This window comes from Hyperoodon ampullatus (assembly GCF_949752795.1).
Source record: "Hyperoodon ampullatus genome assembly, chromosome: 4".
NCBI classification, from domain to species: domain Eukaryota; kingdom Metazoa; phylum Chordata; class Mammalia; order Artiodactyla; family Ziphiidae; genus Hyperoodon; species Hyperoodon ampullatus.
Window position 1 is genome coordinate 115,381,558 of NC_136917.1, and position 21,958 is coordinate 115,403,515.

At 43.1% G+C, this 21,958-nt stretch overlaps 1 protein-coding gene across 1 annotated transcript; it reads right to left on the reverse strand.

The window, feature by feature from the left end:
• Positions 1–1,258: 1,258 nt before the first annotated feature.
• Positions 1,259–21,526, reverse strand: F2R (coagulation factor II thrombin receptor; the record flags this gene model as incomplete). Its single annotated transcript, XM_079703267.1, has 3 exons — positions 21,467–21,526; positions 20,947–21,152; positions 1,259–2,454 (listed from the first exon to the last, which is right to left on the reverse strand). Exons 2-3 carry the CDS (start codon positions 21,032–21,034, stop codon positions 1,259–1,261), a joined length of 1,284 nt encoding a protein of 427 aa, XP_079559393.1. The 5' UTR covers positions 21,035–21,152; positions 21,467–21,526.
• Positions 21,527–21,958: the final 432 nt, after the last annotated feature.

Genomic DNA, 21,958 nt, shown 5'->3' on the forward strand with positions numbered 1-21,958 from the left:
GAGTTTCATTCTCTGTGCCCCAAGAAGCTGACCTTTATGGGCTCCATCACCCAGGTTCCCTTGACCTCTGGGGGTAAGTTAAAATCAGGAGCAATGGGGAGGCACCAGCAAGAGATCAGAGGGTAGGGGGAGAGGAGGTCTGTGTATTCCCTCCTCCACTCATTTTAGGCCTGGGGTGGTAACAGCTTTCCCTAATTGCTAGTCCCTGGGGTGCTTCACCAGCTCCTGTTGGTTCCCTTAAGCCTGGCCATGCCTCTGCAAATCACCTCTTCATTAACCACTGTTCAGTTAAATCCTTAGACTGGCCTTCCTGACAGGCTCTAAAGATACAATAAAATCTTATTCCAAACAGATACCAAGCAAACTTTCAGGTTTATTAATAGAGGTTACATACAGTTTTTTAAAAAAGAACATAAAAACAGTGATGTAATATTTTATAAGTACATACTGATAATACAGTAATGAGTCTTATTAAGTCAGAGGTATTTTAATATAAACAGAATGAATGAACAATGACAGTATATCTCCACTAAGTTGGATAAAATGAATATCGTAACTAAATTAATAAAAACAATGTTAGCTTCTACTTACAAGACATACTTTTATGTAAATCATTCTATGGCATTTGGAGACAATTTGCTCTTTTAAATAGGTAAGCACTTGCCTTACAACTTTCTACTCTTTTTGTTTGTTTAAAATGCCAACATTTTTTCATAAGGAAAAAAAGATATAATTCAATCTAATTTTCAAATTATTTTCTCAAATACATGAGGATATTCTGTACTTGATACTCATCATAGCTTGTAAAATCATCTCATTAACTCTTAAGAAAAGTGAATGGAAAATAGAAAATAATTTTCCTGGATTTCAAAGTCAATTCCATTTTCTTCTGCCATTTCTAACCCGACTGACATAATTAATGTTTAAAAAATCTGATTTGAGTAATTTATTGAACAAAACATTTGTAAATAGGGTCCAATTAAGACAGACTGAAGGACTTAATATTTTTTTATCCTTAGTTGACAATTTGGTTTATTTTTTTCAATCTCTTTTATGTAAAACTTTGTTTTCATGTTGATACACAGTCAGATTGGCGATCATATTACGTACCTTAATGGCTCTCATAAGGAGGCATGTAAATCATACATTTGTTGTTGTAGATGGTAAGGTAAATACTTTTTTGTCAGGGACTAAGTAGAATCCTCAGGTTATTTGCTTTTTTAACATTTTCTTTTTAACTCACTGTCGGTCCCTTTTCCTAAGTTAACAGCTTTTTGTATACGCTGCTATTCAGGTTACTAGAGCAGGTGTCCATTTTACTTGCCATCAACTGACCGCTGCTGTTATAACTGCTGGGATCTGCACTTTCTTTGCAGCATAAGATACTGTAGAGGTACCTCTGGCACTCAGAGGAAGCATAGTAGTAAATCAAGGGGTCAATGCAACAGCTTATGCTGCTGACACAGACACACAGGAGGTAGGCAAAGTAGGCAGCCTCTGGCATGGAATTATGGGAAAGGAATGCATAATGTAGAATCAGCAGGACGTTTGTGGGTCCAAAGCAAAGGACAAAGATGCAGAAAACAACAGCTGACAAGAACAAAGCCCTGGACTTCTTGCTCTGGTTGGCAACCGCAGAAGAGCTAAGAGATCGGATGATAGACACGTAACAGACTGTGGAAATGATCAACGGCACAAAAAAGAAGACTGCAGAGAAGGCCGAGAAGTAATATGAGTAGTAGCCTTCGAGCAGCGTTTGGTTGAGCACATCGTGACAGGTGGTTATGTTGAGCCCCGGGACCTGGGTGGCCTGCTCCTTGAGGAGCAGAGGTATCACCCCCGCGATGGCCATGGCCCAGATGGCCAGACAGGTAAAGGAAGCCCTCCCCAGAGTACGCCAGGAGAGCGACTGCATGGGGTATACCACAGCCAGGAACCGGTCAATGCTGATGACCGTCATGAGCATGATAGAGGCATACATGTTACAGTAGAACGCAGCGGTGATGAAGCGGCACATGGCAGACCCAAATCTCCAGTCACTTCCGGAGAAGTAGTAGCTGATCTTAAATGGGAGCACGGACACAAAGAGCACGTCTGCCATGGCCAGGTGCAGCATGTACACCACGGCGGGCTTCTTGATCTTCATCTTCAAGACGAACACGATGATGGCCATGATGTTTAGAGGAAGGCTTACGAGGAACACGCCGGTGTAGACGGAGGGGATAAAGACAGTCAACCAGGTGCCGGTTAGATACCCTGAGGCATCTTTTGAGATGAACACGGGGGGTAATTTTTGAGGAGGACTGCTTCTATTGCCGGAGCTTAATCTGTCTTCTGTGAATTCACTTTCATTTTGGTCCTCATCCTCCTTCAGTGGGATTGGTTCAAATATATCATTGGGATTCCTGAGAAAAAATGTCCGGGGACCCAGAGTATCATTTGTTGCTTCTGACTCTGAAAAGTAAAAATTTTTTAATGAATTAAAAAGGCAAAAGAGACAAGGAGAGAGTACACTTTACTTTTGCTTTTTGTCTTCTTCCTAGGAGAGTGGGTGGTAAAGAGCAGGTGATACACAAGGGGATCACAGACTTTATCAGGGAATTAGCTAACTCTAAGTAGTGTACCACATTTTGTTCTGGCACAGCAAACCCTTTTCAAACGCTGCTCCTCAGAGATATGGGGTGAACGATACACTTTCAGAGATCTGCAGACATCAGGAAAGGCTGAGGACGTGATGTGAAAGAAAAGAGCCGTGACTTCTTTTCTATACGAGCCACTGTCTATATAAACAAATCACTCCCAGGCTATGTGACTTCTCTTTCGTCCGTATGTCTGCATGTATACATTTTCTCCATTTAGCTTGTGGCCACCCCTTGAAATCCATTCTTCCTTGTGGAAAAATCCACATGGAAAGTTGAGGGAACATCTTAAAGGTTACGGAGCTACAGGTGAACTTGAGTAGGACCGAGGGCACCCATTTCCATGACCGTTATCCATGTGACAGTAGCTTTCCTTTACTAGCTTCAGTTTGTTTACACAGTAGAACGTCCCAAATCTCCCGTCATGTTTGGGTCCAAGCCACAGTCTCAGGTTATCGTCTAATGTAACCACAAGGTACCTACCACACCGTCATCTTCCTGTCTCCTTCCTTAGCGGGCCAGTGGAGCAGATGTCCTAGGCCAGTGGCCTTCCTCAGCTCAGTTCTAAAATGCCACATGCATGCAGGCAGATGCCAGGCCAACCAGGCTCTTTTGAGTATCAACCAGAAGTCAGCTGCAAACGTCCTTCTTTTACTACCCTCCTCCACCAAAAACATCCATTTGAAATGTTCATCAAAGAAATGCAGCACTTAGCTGCTGGAACTCAACCAGCTTTTCCTTCGCAGGAGCTTTGCTAACATTCTGTCACTGAGGAAACTCAGACAGAGAGCTTTTGCTGGGCCTTGGCAAGCTGAGGAGCGGGGAGAGAAACCACAGGGGGAAAAGGATGAGGTTTCTATCCCTGGAGGCATTGGCCACAAAGGCTGGATGCACACGTCACTCAGAAGTGATGTTAGAGGAATGAAAACTGGCTGGAAATTGGGTAAGTACAGTGGATTTTTAAGCTTTCAGTTTTATTTTTCAGTAGTGGAACCTTCCTACAAACAAAAACTTACACAGAGAGGCATAATGCAATAAAAGAGATAGTTCTGCTTCTGTAACGTCCTACCAGACCCTAGACAAAAATTACAAAAAATTACAAACTCTGGATCCCTTTCCTCCCCCAAATCAATGACCTGAAGTTATTTAGGTTCACAGGGTCATGTCAGGGAGGGGAGGGATGGATCTTCAAAGAAAGGATGGCAACCGGTGGGTTTCTTGTTTTCAGTGGCTTTTAGCTTGAGAGAAGGCCAAAGTCAGTGCCACAAAAGATGGTTGAAACTCAGATAGAAAACCCATAGTCTCTATTGCCTGAAGAACCAGAGGACAGAGTTCAGGGCAACTACAATCACTGGAAAGTGAGGAGAGAATCCCAGAAAAGAAAAATTCAGAGAGGGATAGAGAGAGCACCAAATTCCAGTGGAAATTCTGCCCCAGGCTTGGGTTGACTATAGAACCTGCACACTAAAGGAAGATGTGAAGCAGCTCTGCTAGAGTTAACACATTTTTGACTGGAGATGTATTTTGGCCACAGGTGTTAGTTTCTGCAAAAATCCCCGGGTCAATAATGTGTTAAAAGAACGGAAGTGTTATTTGAACTTCTTGCTCAAGAGGAAACGTTTGCAGTTTGAGTTCAACCGAATTAACTGCCTGCTAAAGCAAAAACACCAACATTCTTTGGAGAAATAAAACAAAATCTTGAGTCTTTACAGTAGGATAATGTCCAGCAGACAATTCAAAATCATTCGATATAAAGGGAATCAGGAAAGTGTGACCCAGTCTCAAGAGAAAAGGACAATCAATGGAAACCAATCCCAAGATGACCCGTATGTTGGAATTAGCAGATAAGGATTTTATTTTATTTTATTTTATTTTTTTTTTGTGGTATGCGGGCCTCTCACTGTTGTGGCCTCTCCCGTTGCGGAGCACAGGCTCCGGATGCGCAGGCTCAGCAGCCATGGCTCACGGGCCCAGCCGCTCCGCGGCATATGGGATCCTCCCAGACCGGGGCACGAACCCGTATCCCCTGCATCGGCAGGCGGACTCTCAACCACTGCGCCACCAGGGAGGCCCAGCAGATAAGGATTTTAAAGGGTATGTTGCAACTATGCTCAATGAAGGGAAGAAAAAGATTTCATTGAAATGAATGAAAAAATAGAAGATAGCAACGAAACCAACCAATGGAAATTCTAGAGTTAGAAAATAAAATACAATAAATTGGCATCTATTTCCAAAATGAAAAGCAAACCTAGAGTAGCACCAACCAATACACAGTAGAACAGGGCCTGGTTGTGAAAGCTTGAGGTCAGATGACCTCAGCAAGAGCATGAGTGGGTCCCCTGAGGGTAACGGGGTGATCTGGCAGATCTGTCACAGGGGAAGAACAAAAAATCTTCAGTGATCTGTATCACTTTCACAGACGTAAAGAACAAATGTATGGGGCTTCCCTGGTGGCGCAGTGGTTGAGAGTCTGCCTGCCGATGCAGGGGGACATGGGTTTGTGCCCTGGTCCGGGAAGATCCCGCATGCCGCGCAGCGGCTGGGCCCGTGAGCCATGGCCTCTAAGCCTGCGCTCCGCAACGGGAGAGGCCACAACAGTGAGAGGCCCACATACCACAAAAAAAAAAAAAAAAAAAAAGAACAAATGTATGAATACCAAGGGGGGAAGGCAGGGATGGGATGAATTGGGAGATTGGGATTGACATATATACACTATTGATACTACGTATAAAATAGATAACTAATGAGAACCTGCTGTATAGCACAGGGAACTCTACTCAATGCTCTGTGGTGTCCTAAATGGGAAGGAAATCCAAAACAGTGGGAATATATGTATACATATAGCTGATTCACTTTGCTGTATAGCAGAAACTAACACAACATTGTAAAGCAACTATACTCCAATAAAAATTAATAAAAAACAAATCTGCAGTGATGAGCCTCTGAGTACACATATACAGCTAGATTGTTCCCCAAGGGTAGGAAACTGTTCCTATTTAACTCTGAGTGTCCAGTACCCTGCCCCACATGTGGTAGGTATGGACCTTAAGTTGGCTTTTAATCACAGATTTGCATTCTAATACTGGCTCTACCAGGAGTCACTTAACTGCTCTGAACTCAGTCTCAGAATCATTAAAATGGGATCCCAATACCTGTCTGGCCTACAAATCTGGCAGCCAGGAGTATCACATGTTAAATAGGATATATGTTCACTTTGTAAACTTCAAAAATTAATCAGTGTAAGAAATTATTATTCTTCTCCTATCACTTCAATGTGGTTTGCTTTTTGCTCACCCTCAATCATTTTAAATTATAATGGAATCTGTTCCTCTTCCCTTCCTAAACATTTAGCACTGTTTGGTTTATCAACCTTTTCCCGAAGTATCGCTTCCTTCCCCTTTCGAAGCATCTATTTCACTCTGTGCACCTTGATACAGTCACATGGGGGCCTGACCCTGGTACAACGGCCCCTGTGGGAAGTGAGGCTACCCTCGAGGTCAAGAATGTGTGGGAAGCGGAAGAAAAGAATGAATGAGTTCTGGCATTTTAAGGCCACAAAGATATGTGTCCTCAAAAATGCTGACCCACAGGAACCTTAAAACAACATGACTCTCTGCTGTAGCTTTGGGGACCTGGCCAGAATGAGGACTCCTGTCACGCATGGAAGGGAGAAAAGTGCAGGCACGCATGTGTGCACACACACGTGAGCATCAGGACATGACCTAGAGTAGTGACACCTCTTGAAAACTACTGAACACTCATAACTAAGCTCTTAGATGCCATCACTTGGTCTGAAAATTAAACTCTCATTAGGCTTTACTCTGTATTTAGTAATTTGGGAATGAGTATTTGTTTTCAAAAATTTCTTCCCTGGCTAGGCCTTCTTGGGCAGTATGGTGTTTATGACAGAAACATTATACCCACTGGAACATGACATTTTATAGGCTGGAGCCCAGGAAGAATGTATAATCCCTTGATTAAATATCATTACCTAAGGTATCACATTTTCTTGCCACCATAGGTTTGATATTTTGGCTTTTATGGGATTACAGAATGTCAGCAAATTTTGTTTGTTTGTTTAACTATATACCAACATCAAAGAAAGAACGAAACCAATTCCAGGTGACTAGATAAATCCAACTAGCTCAAGCCCCTTAGGTTGAAATTTGAGTTTGGGTATCTTGCTTTTCCTTTAGTCCTAGCCCAACTCATAGGTCAAGGAGAAAGTGCCTGTCAGCACACAAAAAGCTCTTGTAACCCATCTGTGTTTTTATTCTTAAGTTATGGTTTAAAAAAAAAAAAAAAAAAAACTAAGTCAGGTCCTAAAATTGGTTCTCATACTTGTTGCTAAGTTTCACTTAATTTAGGTTTCTTTAAAATGGCTCTAGAGTAATTTTGTTGTTGACCATAGCGTATTGCTAATGAGCTTAAATGTGGACTCTAACTCTGAAGATTTTAAAAAATTAGTTAGTCAGGCACAGTGCTTTTTCTGACTTTGACGAGATCTGGCCTTGGAAGGAGAGTGGTGACCAGATACTCTCTTAAGGTCCCATGTGATCCTGGAAGTTATACCATTTCATCCTCCCACAACATGCCAGCCTTGGTTCCGACTCAGAGCACTAGCCTATAAGGCTCATGCTTTTTGGGAATTAAGAAAGCAGAAGTCCCAGGACCTCACCTACATTCACACACAGAGCAGGAGAGATGTACCCTGCATTTCTCCACGAGTAACTCAACACTACAGGTTAAAGAGAAATAAAGAGGACGATGGAAAAATGATGGAAACATACTAACTCCAAGCAGAAAACAGCAACATTACAGGAATACTCCACTGTCTCAAATGCAATTGCACACCATGAAAAGAAGTGCTCCTTAAAGAAATGGCTGGTTCCAGATCTGGGGGGAAGAAAGACACAAGAGGAGTCTTGAACGTCTTCAAAGATATTCGGGTCAGGTCAGAAAGACTCTGAAGTTGATCCAAAGAGAGCTCCCCATTGGCCAAAAATCATTAAAAGAATAATGATGGAAATGAATGGAAACACTGGAAACATGTCATATTTGTTAAGATCTATGAGTTCATAACGATGCTCAAAGGAAAATAAAACCTTTTTTGTCACTTTTGGAGGAAATGTGGGGACCCAGTCTGAAAATTGGTAAATAAAGGCAAGATTCAAGCATTTATCTTGCCTTTTCTATAAACAAAATATTTCAGGGAAACCAAATAGTCAATGAAGGAAATTTCTATTTTATAAAATAATTCCAGCTCATAAACACAGAAACAGTAACAGATTTAGAAACACATCTTAAAGTTCTTAGTGAAATAAGATTTAGTACAATGGTCATCAGTTGTTGCTAAAAACGTTAGGTGAAAGGATAGGTGATAGGGAACTTTCTAAAAACTGGATCACCTGACAACACCTGAGTCCAATGAGTAACCTTAAAATCTCAAAAAGAGAGACAATCTTGAGGTGATGAAACAGGTGTGTACACAGCACCACTGCTCAGGTCGTCTTGCAGAAAAACAAACTTGGCTCAGGTTAAGCCTCCAGATGGACCACATTACAGAAAACACAGAGGACAGAAAGGTATGTTTAACACCCCTACAAGATGCAGCTGGCCAGATCCAGAAAAGTCTAGAAGACGAATGACCTTGTTTCTCTGACAAACAGCCTTGAAAATGGAGGAGAGGGAAAACCATTACAGACTAAAAGATTTAAGAGACACATCTACCTAATGCAACAGTGGGCCTCGTTTGATCCTGATTCAAATAAATCAACTGCAAAAAGGATTTATGAGACAACCAGTAAAATGTGAACACCGACTGAATAGTACGATATTAAGAAATTGTCCATTTTTTAGGTGTTATAATGGTATTGTGGTTATGAGAAGAAAAGAGTTCTTATTTCTAAGATATATACTGATGCATTTATGGATGAAATGATACAATATCTTGGATTTGCTTTAAAATTGTCCACTTGGGGAGAAGGAAAGTGAGGGTACAGATAAAACAACATATGGGGGTAATTATACTGTCCACTTTTGGTATGTGTGAAAATTTCCATAATGAAAAGTAAAAAAAAAAAAAAAGAAAAAAAAAGAAGAAAAAGAAAAGCAAATATTTTATGCACATTTACTTGCCACTAAAAACTAAGGACAACAGATCCACCAGAGGGGAGACAGCAGAATCAAGAAGAACTACAATCCTGCAGCCTGTGGAACAAAAGCCGCATTCACAGAAAGATAGACAAGATGAAAAGGCAGAGGGCTATGTACCAGATGAAGGAACAAGATAAAACCCCAGAAAAACAACTCAGTGAAGTGGAGATAGGCAACCTTCCAGAAAAAGAATTCAGAATAATGATAGTGAAGATGATCCAGGACCTCGGAAAAACAATGGAGGAAAAGATCGAGAAGGTGCAAGAAATGTTTAACAAAGACCTAGAAGAATTAAAGAACAAACAAACAGAGATAAACAATACAATAACTGAAATGAAAACTACACTAGAAGGAATCAATAGCAGAATAATTGAGGCACAAGAACAGATAAGTGACCTGGAAGACAGAATGGTGGAATTCACTGCTGTGGAAGAGAATAAAGAAAAAAGAATGAAAAGAAATGAAGACAGCCTAAGAGACCTCTGGGACAACATTAAACACAACAACATTCACATTATAGGGGTCCCAGAAGGAGAAGAGAGAGAGAAAGGACCCGAGAAAATATTTGAAGAGATTATGGTCGAAAACTTCCCTAACATGGGAAAGGAAATAGCCACCCAAGTCCAAGAAGTGCAGCGAGTCCCATACAGGATAAACCCTAGGAGAAACATGCCGAGACACATAGTAATCAAATTGGCAAAAATTAAAGACAAAGAAAAATTATTGAAAGCAGCAAGGGAAAAACGACAAATAACATACAAGGGAACTCCCATAAGGTTAACAGCTGATTCCTCAGCAGAAACTCTACAAACCAGAAGGGAGTGGCATGATATACTTAAAGTGATGAAAAGGAAGAACCTACAACCAAGATTACTCTACCTGGCAAGGATCTCATTCAGATTCGATGGAGAAATCAAAAGCTTTACAGACAAGCAAAAGCTAAGAGAATTCAGCACCACAAAACCAGCTCTACAACAAATGCTAAAGGAACTGCTCTAACTGGGAAACACAACAGAAGAAAAGGACCTACAACAACAAACCCAAAACAATTAAGAAAATGGTCATAGGAACATGCATATCGATAATTACCTTCAACATGAATGGATTAAATGCTCCAACCAAAAGACACAGGCTTGCTGAATGGATACAAAAACAAGACCCATATATATGCTGTCTACAAGAGACCCACCTCAGACTTAGGGACACATTCAGACTGAAAGTGAGGGGATGGAAAAAGATATTCCATGCAAATGGAAATCAAAAGAAAGCTGGAGTAGCAATACTCATATCCGATAAAATAGACTTTAAAATAAAGAATGTTACAAGAGACAAGGAAGGACACTACATAATGATCAAGGGATCAATCCAAGAAGAAGATATAAAAATTATAAATATATACGCACCCAACATAGGAGCACCTCAATACATAAGGCAACTGCTAACAGCTATAAAAGGGGAAATCGACAGTAACACAATAATAGTGGGGGACTTTAACACCTCACTTACACCAATGGACAGATCATCCAAAATGAAAGTAAATAAGGAAGCAGAAGCTTTAAATGACACAATAGACCAGATAGATTTAATTGATATTTGAAGGACATTCCACCCAAAAACAGCAGATTACACTTTCTTCTCAAGTGCGCACGGAACATTCTCCAGGATAGATCACATCTTGGGTCACAAATCAAGCCTCAGTAAATTTATGAAAATTGAAATCATATCAAGCATCTTTTCTGACCACAACGCTATGAGATTAGAAATGAATTACAGGGAAAAAAAGTAAAAAACACAAACACATGGAGGCTAAGCAATACGTTACTAAATAACCAAGAGATCACTGAAGAAATCAAAAAATACCTAGAGACAAATGACAATGAAAGCACGACGATCCAAAACCTATGGGATGCAGCAAAAGCAGTTCTAAGAGGGAAGTTTATAGCTATACAAGCTACCTCAAGAAAAAGAAAAATCTCAAATAAACAATCTAACCTTACACCTAAAGGAACTAGAGAAAGAAGAACAAACAAAACCCAAAGTTAGCAGAAAGAAAGAAATCATAAAGATCAGAGCAGAAATAAATGAAATAGAAACAAAGAAAACAATAGCAAAGATCAGTAAAACTAAACGCTGTTTTTTTGAGAAGATAAACAAAATTGATAAACCATTAGCCAGACTCATCAAGAAAAAGAAGGAGGGGACTCAAATCAATAAAATTAGAAATGCAAAAGGAGAAGTTACAACAGACACCGCAGAAATACAAAGCATCCTAAGAGACTACTACAAGCAACACTATGCCAATAAAATGGACAACCTGGAAGAAATGGACAAATTCTTAGAAAGGTATAACCTTCCAAGACTGAACCAGGAAGTAATAGAAAATATGAACAGACTAAACAGAAGTAATGAAATTGAAACTGTAATTAAAAATCTTCCAACAAACAAAAGTCCAGGACCAGATGGCTTCACAGGTGAATTCTATCAAACATTTAGAGAAGAGCTAACACCCATCTTTCTCAAACTCTTCCCAAAAATTGCGGAGGAAGAAGCACTCCCAAACTCATTCTATGAGGCCACCATCACCCTGATACCAAAACCAGACAAAGGTACTACAAAAAAAGAAAATTATGGATCAGTATCACTGATGAATATAGATGCAAAAATCCTCAACAGAATACTAGCAAACAGAATCCAACAACACATTAAAAGGATCATATACCATGATCAAGTGGGATTTTTCCCAGGGATGCAAGGATTCTTCAATATATGCAAATCAATCAATGTGATACACCATATTAACAAATTGAAGAAAAAAACCCATATGATCATCTCAAAAGATGCAGAGAAAGCTTTTGACAAAATTCAACACCCATTTATGATAAAAACTCTAGAGAAAGTGGACAGAGAGGGAACCTACCTCAACATAATAAAGGTCATATACGACAAACCCACAGCAAACATCAGTCTCAATGGTGAAAAACTGAAAGCATTTCCTCTAAGATCAGGAACAAGACAAGGTTGTCCACTCTCAACCATTATTATTCAACATAGTTTTGGAAGTCCTAGCCATGGCAATCAGAGAATAAAAACAAATAAAAGGAATACAAATTGGAAAAGAAGAAGTAAAACTGTCACTGTTTGCAGATGACATGATGCTATACATACAGAATCCTAAAGATGCCAACAGAAAACTACTAGAGCTGATCAATGAATTTGGTAAAGTTGCAGGATACAAAATTAATGCACAGAAATCTCTTGTATTCCTACACACTAATGATGAAAAATCTGAAAGAGAAATTAAGGAAACACTCCCATTTATCATTGCAACAAAAAGAATAAAATACCTAGGAATAAACCTACCTAAGGAGACAAAAGACCTGTATGCAGAAAACTATAAGACACTGATGAAATAAATTAAGGATGATACCAACAGATGGAGATATATACCACGTTCTTGGATTGGAAGAATCAATATTGTGAAAATGACTATACTACCCAAAGCAATCTACAGATTCAATGCAATGCCCATCAAATTACCAATGGCATTTTTTATGGAACTAGAACAAAAAATCTTAAAATCTGTATGGAGACACAAAAGACCCTGAATAGCCAAAGCAGCCTTGAAGGAAAAAAACAGAGCTGGAGGAATCAGACTCCCTGTCTTCAGACTATACTACAAAGCTACAGTAATCAAGACAATATGGTACTGGCACAAAAACAGAAACATAGATCAATAGAACAAGATAGAAATCCCAGAGGTAAACCCACGCACCTATGGTCAACTAATCTATGACAAAGGAGGCAAGGATATACAATGGAGAAAAGACAGTCTCTTCAATAAGTGGTGCTGGGAAAACTGGACAGATACATGTAAAATAATGAAATTAGAACACTCCCTAACACCATACACAAAAATAAACTCAAAATGGATTAGAGAGGGCTTCTATGGTGGTGCAGGGGTTGGGAGTCTGCCTGCTGGTGCAGGGGGCGCAGGTTCATTCCCCAGTCTGGGAGGATCCCACATGCCATGGAGCGGCTGGGCCCATGAGCCATGGCCGCTGAGCCTGCGCATCCGGAGCCTGCACTCTGCAGCGGGAGAGGCCGCGACAGTGAGAGGCCTGTGTACCACAAAAACAAAAAAAACAAAACAAAAAAAATGGATTAGAGACCTAAATGTAAGACGGGACACTATAAAACTCCTAGAGGAAAACAGGAAGAACACTCTTTGACATAAATCACAGCAAGATCTTTTTTGATCCACCTCCTAGAGTAATGGAAATAAAAAGAAAAATAAATGGTACCTAATGAAACTTAAAAGCTTTTGCACAGCAAACGAAACCATAAATAAGATGAAAAGATAACCCTCAGAATGGGAGAAAATATTTGCAAACAAATCAACAGACAAAGGATTAATCTCCAAAATACATAAACAGCTAATGCAGCTCAATATTGAAAAAACAAACAACCCAATCCAAAAATGGGCAGAAGACCTAAATACACATTTCTCCAAAGAAGACATACAGATGGCCAAGAAGCACATGAAAAGCTGCTCAACATCACTACTTATTAGAGAAATGCAAATCAAAACTACAATGAGATATCACCTCACACCAGTTAGAATGGGCTTCATCAGAAAATCTACAAACAAGAAATGCTGGAGAGGGTGTGGAGAAAAGGGAACCCTCTTGCACTGTTGGTGGGAATGTAAATTAATACAGCCACTATGGAGAACAGTATGGAGGTTCCTTAAAAAACTAAATATAGAATTACCATATGATCCTGCAATCCCACTACTGGGCATATACCCAGAAAAAACCACAATTCAAAAAGACACATGTGCCCCAATGTTCATTGCAGCACTATTTACAATAGTCAGGTCATGGAAGAAGCCTAAATGCCCGTCGACAGATGAATGGGTAAAGAAGATGTGGTACATATATAAAAGGGAATATTACTCAGCCATAAAAAGGAACGAAATTGGGTCATTTGTAGAGATGTGGATGGATCTAGAGACTGTCATACAGAGTGAAGTATGTCAGAAAGAGAAAAACAGATATCGTATATTAACGCATATATGTGGAACCTATAAAAATGGTACAGGTGAAGCAGTTTGCAGGGCCGAAAATAGAGACACAGATGTAGAGAACAAACGTATGGACACCAAGTGGGTAAAGCAGCAGGGGGGTGGGGATTGTGGTGTGATGAATTGGGAGATTGGTATTGACATGTATACACTGATGTGTATAAAATTGATGACTAATAAGAACCTGCTGTATAAAAAAATAAGTAAAATAAAATTCAAAAATTAAAAAGAAAAAAAGATTGAACGTAGAACAATTGGAGGGATAAAAAACAAACAAACAAGGAAACAAAAAAAACTAAGGACAACAGTTTTTGCTTTTGTTTTTCTTTTGTCTTAGTTTTGAGGGGGAAAAAGTTCTTGAATGTTTGTGTGAACATAGTTTTACACTGAGAGAATTCATTTGATACCAACTCCTCCAAGGTTTTTCTGGAATATGGAGGAGTTGGTGTATGAAGAACACTTAACATTTGTCGACCACCTACTATGTGCCAGGTACTTCGCTTAACTTACTTCATGTAACTGTAACATTTTTACGAGATAAGCATTATAACCCCCATTTTATGGACAACATGGAGGCACAGAGAGGCTAAGTAACTAATCCAACGTCACACAGCTAGGAAGTGAAGGAGCTGGGATCTGAACCCAGATCCGCCTGGTTCTAAAGCTCATACCCTTTGAACCACACCACCTTACCCTGTCTCTTTAAAAAAGTTGTGAATTCAGGACCTCCTCCTAAAAGAGTACTACTTTTTTTTCTCTAAGCATTTCACCAAACGAATCTACCCACCCTTTTGAACTATAGCAGGCAGGACATGGCCATGTGAATGTATAAGTTCAGTTGATGATGCGCACAGCTGTTGCTTGGGAATCAGGAGTCCTGCTGACCTTGGTGACACACCAGCCACATGCCAACAACCCAGTCCTCACAGGACAGATGTAGTAAAGAGATGTTCAAGGACTAAACAGAGAAACAAATTTTTAAAATATTGTCCCAGATGCAGCAGAGTAAGAGCAAGTAAGTGAACAAAAACCTCTTACGGAAAAGCCAGAATTAAAGGTAGAATAAGGTAAACACTGGCTGCAGAGTGAAGAAGAGATCGCCAGTATCTGAGGTTGCTTCTCCTCCCATCCCACCTTCTGGAGCAGGGACTCCACAGGGAGCATAGGAAAGCAAACCGGGGGGTAAGCTGGGAGAGCAGAGGTTACAGGAAGTAAAGGCTACCAGAAAATGTAAATGTCAGTGCACCCAAGGCCATTGCAGGCACTAAGAAGTGTGTGGGTCCCCTCCTGAAGGCCAGGGCCTGACTCGTGGGGTCAGAACACTAGCAGGCCTCTCTGGGAAGGACTCTGATTCCCTGGATCTCCCGCTTCCTCCAGGCCTGTTCTCCACCCAGAGTTACAGGCCCTGAGCCCAGTGTCCTGGGAACACTGCTCTCTACTCTCCAAGACGCGCTGAAAGGAAAACTAATTCACAGTAAAGGATGTTTATAATCACCAATTCTCCCGGAACCAAGCTGTCTCCACGCTCCAACCCCACCCAAGTTCTACTGAGGTTTGTAAACCTGAACTCAAACAAATTATGTTCTAGATATGATAGAAACCATCATAAACAGCACTTCCTGGAAAGCAGCTCTTCTTGTAAAGCCAAAAAGTACTTCAGTTCTGCTAACTGCAGAACAGTGCACTGCACCTGCTGCACTAGGTTTGTTTTTTTTTTTTTTTTTGCAGTACGCGGGCCTCTCACTGTTGTGACCTCTCCCGTTGTGGAGCACAGGCTCCGGACGAGCAGGCTCAGCGGCCACGGCTCACAGGCCCAGCCTCTCCGCGGCATGTGGGATCTTCCCGGACCTGGGCACGAACCCGTGTCCCCTGCACCGGCAGGCGGACTCTCAACCACTGTGCCACCAGAGAAGCCCTGCACTAGGTTTTAAATGATGGCAGAGAATTGACAGTGCTTATGAAATCAATTTACAGGACTGTAATAAGATTTTTAAAAGATAGCATAGTGTAGAAAATATTGGAATGCATAGCATGTGGTAAAGGTGAGCACTGGTTGGTAAAACTTTTGTTTCTATACACTATACACTATGATTGCCCACGGATATTTATTGCACACATAAGCAGCAACTGTGTCATCATGTAAAGCGTATTTCTTACAGTTCTTACTGCTGGTTAGCAAAAAAGAAAATACTGGAAAGCACTCCTTTAATATACCATAATACCTGACTTCTAATCCACCACAGACTTGAAATATAAATAGATGAGATTAGATTATGTCCTTTCCTAAAGTTCAATACATGTGTTTTGAAGTGCAAATTTCATATTATTCCTGTTATTTCCAACAGCAGGTTCTTTTGAAAGCAAATAAACGTATAAAGGCCGGTAATGGCCTTTTACGTGGCAAAACATCATTGGATGCCTTGGGATGGAGGAAAAGGAGGCGTAACTTCGTGGGTTTTTCCAAGCCTCATCCCAAGGTCAATGTGGGAGAGAGTGTCTGGGGGAGGCTCAATCTAGAGAGTTATCTACTCTGACAGTTTTAGGCATAAGCATGAGAGGGTGAAAGGCAGAATGAAAGAAACCACAAAATAGGGAAACAAACAGAAAATGCTCAGTGTTGAAACTGTGAGCCCTTGATACTAGCATCACAGTCAAAAGTAAACCAAGGCCGTGGTTCCTAATGATGCTTCTGGGGTTTTTGTGAGTATCCCATAGTAAAGGGGATATAGTTCCCCAGATACAAAAGACCACACAGTGTATGATTCCATTCATATGAAATATGGAGAAGAGGTAAACCCAGAGAAACAATAAGCAAATTGGTAGCTGCCAGGGGTTGTGGGTAGGGAGGATGAGGGCTGAGTGCTTGATGGGGACCGGGTTTCCTTTTGAGGTGATGAAAATGTTTTGGAACTAGATAGAGGTGGTAGGTGTACAACATTGTAAATGTATTAAATACCACTAAATTGTATACTTAAAAATGGTTAATTTGGGCTTCCCTGGTTGAGAGTCCACCTGCCGATGCAGGGGACACGGGTTCGTGCCCCGGTCTGGGAAGATCCCACATGCCGCGGAGCGGCTGGGCCCGTGAGCCATGGCTGCTGAGCCTGCGCGTCGGGAGCCTGTGCTCCACAACGGGAGAGGCCACAACAGTGAGAGGCCCGCGTACCGCAAAAAAAAAAAAAAAAAGGTTAATTTTATACTATGTAGATTTCACCTCAGTTTTAATTAATTAATTGAGTTTTATATTTATAGAGTTTATTTTGATATTAATCTTATTTCCCATTTTGATTCTCTTCATTTCTTTCTGTGGATTCAAATTGCCACCTAGTGTCAATTCCTAACTCCAACATAGCTTCCTTCTATGCCCCTCCTTTGCACTGTTATTGTCAAATATGTTACATTTCTAGGTCATATGCTCAATAGTACAATTTTATATTGTTTTATACAATTATTTTTCTTTAATTCTTTTTGTCACAATTTAATCTTTTTACTTTTTCATACCATTTTTAAAGGTTACTTTCCATTTACAATTATTATAAAATATTGGCTATATGCCCTGTGTAGAAAAGTACTTGCTGATTCGTAAGAAATTTGACTTTCAGAGGTTTTTGATTGGCTTAAAGCAGCATCACTGTCCAGTTTTGTGTCTTTTGTTGGGCTGAAGACCACAACCTCTCAGTAACAGCCAATTAGTTGGCACATTCATGATAGGGATCAAATTCGTAGACTGCCTTATCATCTGCTTCAGAAAGTAAATGGCAGGATACCACAATCCATGCATCCATGTTTACTAAACACCTCTGTGCATGGGCTCCCAAGCCAAGGGGGCACAGACTTTGCCTTCCAAGGGTTCTGGGAAGCACAGCAGGATTACTTCTCTGCTGTCGGCCAGGGTGCGGGGGTGGGGGGGTGTCTGGATGGCTTCCTCTCTACATTGGGTGGAAGAGAAAGCTTGCACTTAGGAAAGAAAGGCCTGTGATCAAATCCCAGTTCCACTTAATTGCACTTGTGACTTAACCTCAGTTTCCTTACGTGTAGAATGGGGATGACATCTACTCAAAGGGTGGCTAGAGGAATAAGTATAGTAGTGTATGTCGTGTACCTAAGCAGGGTGTTGGCTGTAGTAGGTTCTTGATATCAGGTGGCTGTTTTTAATTAAATGTGAACACGTGGGGTGTGGGAAGGGCATTTTGGCCAGAGGGAGTGGCCAGGGGACAGAAGCCAGAGAAAGTTCTACCTTGGAAGTTGAACTAGAGGATGGGGGCTGGGTGAAGTACAGGTAATGTAACAGGTTATGTAATAGGGGAGGCTCTGTAATAAGGGAGGCTGGACAAGGCTAGGGACCCATCCTGCAAGGGAAGGGGCACCTCCCTCTATGCTAGGGAATTGAGCTTGACCCTGTGGGTAGGAAGGCAGTACACAGAATCTCCCATCCAACCCCCTCTGCCACAGTCACCATCAGCTGTTCTGGTACCTTTCACTCTCCAGATCTTTATAGAATTTATGAACATCACCTCTAGGACACTGACGCTCTTTGATGAAAGCATCTCACTTAAATTGCCTGGACAAAGGAATGTAAACTGGTTAATGAACTTAGGAATTTCTCAACAAGTATCTGCTGAGTGAATATCTGTTCTAGACTACACAGGGATAAACGGAGGTTTATAACCTTAGCCTGGGAGATGACATACTCACAAGGTGACAATGCAGGAAATGCCAAAATGAGTGGGGGGACAAAAAGCCCGAGAGTGCTTCAAGAAAGCTCACACTGGTGGGCAGGGCCAGTCCTGGAGGCATTTCCTATAGCTGGGGTCTCTCAGCTCCTCACATCGCATAGAGCTGGTTAAGACAGACATTGTCTAGAATTGCGGGTGCTAATAAAAATTGCGGTGATAATAAAAAGCAGACCTATTTTTGGTTGATTTTATTAGTGATTTAAAACTCCAAAGACAAAGCCCCACTTATTCCTTGCATCCAGGACCCCCTCCTCCATTTGGAATTTAGGTGCATCATCTCTGAGACTTAATTTCTTTTTTTTTTTTTTTTTTTTGCGTTATGTGGGCCTCTCACTGTTGTGGCCTCTCCCGTTGCGGAGCACAGGCTCCGGACGCACAGGCCCAGCGGCCATGGCTCACGGGCCCAGCCGCTCCGCGGCATGTGGGATCTTCCCAGACCGGGGCACGAACCCGTGTCCCCTGCATCGGCAGGCGGACTCTCAACCACTGCGCCACCAGGGAAGCCCCGAGACTTAATTTCAGAATCGGCAAAAGGGGGTAAACATTTGAGAGGGTGAAATGAGATAACGTGAACTGAAAATGCCTCCGGGCCCAGGGTTTGACCCAGAATATGGCACTTTTTTTTTTTTTCTCAGAATATGACACTTAACATGAGTTCCTTTTCTTCTCTCATCCTCTTTTCTTCTCTCCCTCCCAAAGTGGTCCCAGAACCCAGTGTAGATAAACCAGCCAATGTCATTCAGTTTTCTTTCTGCCTGTGCCAGCTCTGTGCAGCCTAGCACGCCCCACTCGGGGTGACGAAAAAGTAAGATGTGTGGCAGAAACAGCAGTCTTGACTTCTCTAGCTAACACAGGCCAAAAATCTTTGGGTTCCTATGTGGGCCCCTTAGTGTTCCTAAAAGCATCACCTCAAAACTCACCCTGAGCAAACATGGAGAGCAGGGAAAATGCTGTCTCTTGTCACCTCTTAATCTCCATACGCCTACACTCCTTCTGGTGTGAAAACAATAGAGTACACAGTCTTTCACAGATAATAAGAAAAACAGCTAGAATTTGTTTCTAAGTGAAAAAAAGGGGGCTGAAAGCTTACAAAGTACTATTGCTACAAAGAAATAAAAACATTTCCCCCCCTCTTTTTTTTTTTTTTTTTTTGCGGTACGCGGGCCTCTCACTGTTGTGGCCTCTCCCGTTGTGGAGCACAGGCTCCGGACGCGCAGGCTCAGCGGCCATGGCTCACGGGCCCAGCCGCTCCGCAGCATGTGGGATCCTCCCGGACGAGGGCACGAACCCGTGTCCCCTGCATCGGGTTCTCTCAACCACTGCGCCACCAGGGAAGCCCCCCCTCCCTTTTTAACTAGGGTTTTTACAGGCTAAAAGCAACTTCTCCGCCCTGCCTTTTTAAGAGCAAGAGGTTGGAAAATATATTTATTTGCTCAAGCAGTCAGATACTTAAAAATACACACTATTAGTAATGAATGTATTTCAGGTGAGAAACCTCCTGCTCCCAGCAGATCAGAAACTGAAATGGTTTCATCCCATAGTGTCTGAGGGAGCCGGATTCTGAGGAGGGGATCTCTTTCCTCAACTCACTTGGAAGCTTGGAAGACTGGGTTCTAGAGAACAAACAAACAAAGCCAGCTTGGAAGACTGGGTTCTAGAGAACAAACAAACAAAGCCTCCCAAGCGCCGCCACCGCCTCGTGGCTATCCTGTTAGCACCCAACATCCCGCACCATGACCGCCTCCTGCACACAAGGCCTGTGGTTTTCTACTAAGCGGGCCAAGGCACTAAGCTTTTCTCTACACCACTTTCCTGGCCTGCAAACTGTGCAAGAAAAACAATTCCAACAAGACAAAACTTCAGCGGGAGCGGTTCTCGACCGCGTCTTGAAAAACCCGGAACGTTTATTGGTGGAGCAACGTGAAACCCTTTCTTTATGGGGTGGTCCTGGGAGAAACAGGCCACACAGTGACAACAAATACAACGAGGTCCCGCAGGCTTCCCCAAGAAAATCCGACCCCGCTCCTCCTCCATATCCAAAACCCTGCCGCGGGGCCGGCTGCATCCTCCAAAACCCAGTGCAAAGGGGCATCAGCTGAGCCCGCAGCGGGGTGGGACGGGCACCCCACCTGGATATGAGTTGAGGAGACTCCGATCTCAGCCCGAACGCCCGTCTGGCTCCCGGGGGACGCTGTGGCAGAAGGCGCAGTCAGGGGCACCCACTAGGTCCCGGAGCAGCAGCGTCCCTCCTCCTCCCGCCCCATTCCCGAGGAGGCCCGGGCTGCGGGGCCGGGGGTGGGGACAGGGAGGGAATGCCGGGGGCAACTCTCACCTGGTTTGGGGCCTCGGGCGCGGGCCGACAGCAAGGGGCCGCATAGACTGAGCCCCGCGGCGACGAGCAGCAGCCACCGCGGCCCCATTGTCCGGAGGCTCGGGGCGCTCGGCGCGGTCGGTGCGGCGCTGCTCCGGGAGACGGGCCCCGCCGCCGGGAGGCTCGGGCCGCACGCTCTGTCCCTCCACGCCCTCCTCGCGCAGAGCCTGGAGGGCGGCAGGGGCGGGCAGACACAGCGCTAGCCGCTGGGCAGGAGGAGACTGCTCGGCGTGTCTGCCGGCGCTGGTCAGGACAAGGGGCGCTGGGCGCTGGGCGCTGGGCGCGGGCGGGGGCGGGCTGCGCGGCCGCCGGGCCGGAAAGGGCGCCCCCTGGCGGCGAGTGTGCGCCTCGACGCGGCCGCCACCCGCCGGTCAGTCTGGAGTCGCCAGGCCACCCACGGGGCTCAGCGACCTAGCCGGCTCTCTCTCCCAGTACGCCGCCCGCCCCGCGCGCGCCCCGGCTGCTAGACACTGCCCCGCACCTGAGACGTTGTTTCCTTGGCCTTCGCCTTGGACCCGCGAAGCTACCAGCAACTTAGTCTGTTGGGAACCTTTGCTCTCAGGGAGCAAAGACTTTGGCAGAGAACCTCCGATCAGGGATGCGCCCCTCCCTGCCCTAGGGCCGGACCTCAGGCCGAGCAATGCGCCGCATTTGAAAATTCGGCGTTCAGCTACAAGTTTGAAAGTGACTTGTGTTTTTGTAATTTGGGGATAGTGGATTTAAAAGTTTATACTGTAGAGACAGGGTTTCCTGCTGATGAGAAGGGGCTCTTAGCTTTCAACAGAATTCTTGATGTTTCTTACTCGCTTCCCTTTGTTTCGCTACTTAGATATTTCATACGTCGGGCACTTATTTCTTCGACACAATGACTGCGAGTGGATACAATCATCCGGTACCAAGAACAGGTTCTCCGCGTTCGCACTCGGGCACGGCTGCAACTTTCTCCCTCTATCTAGAGCTCTCAGCCGCGCTG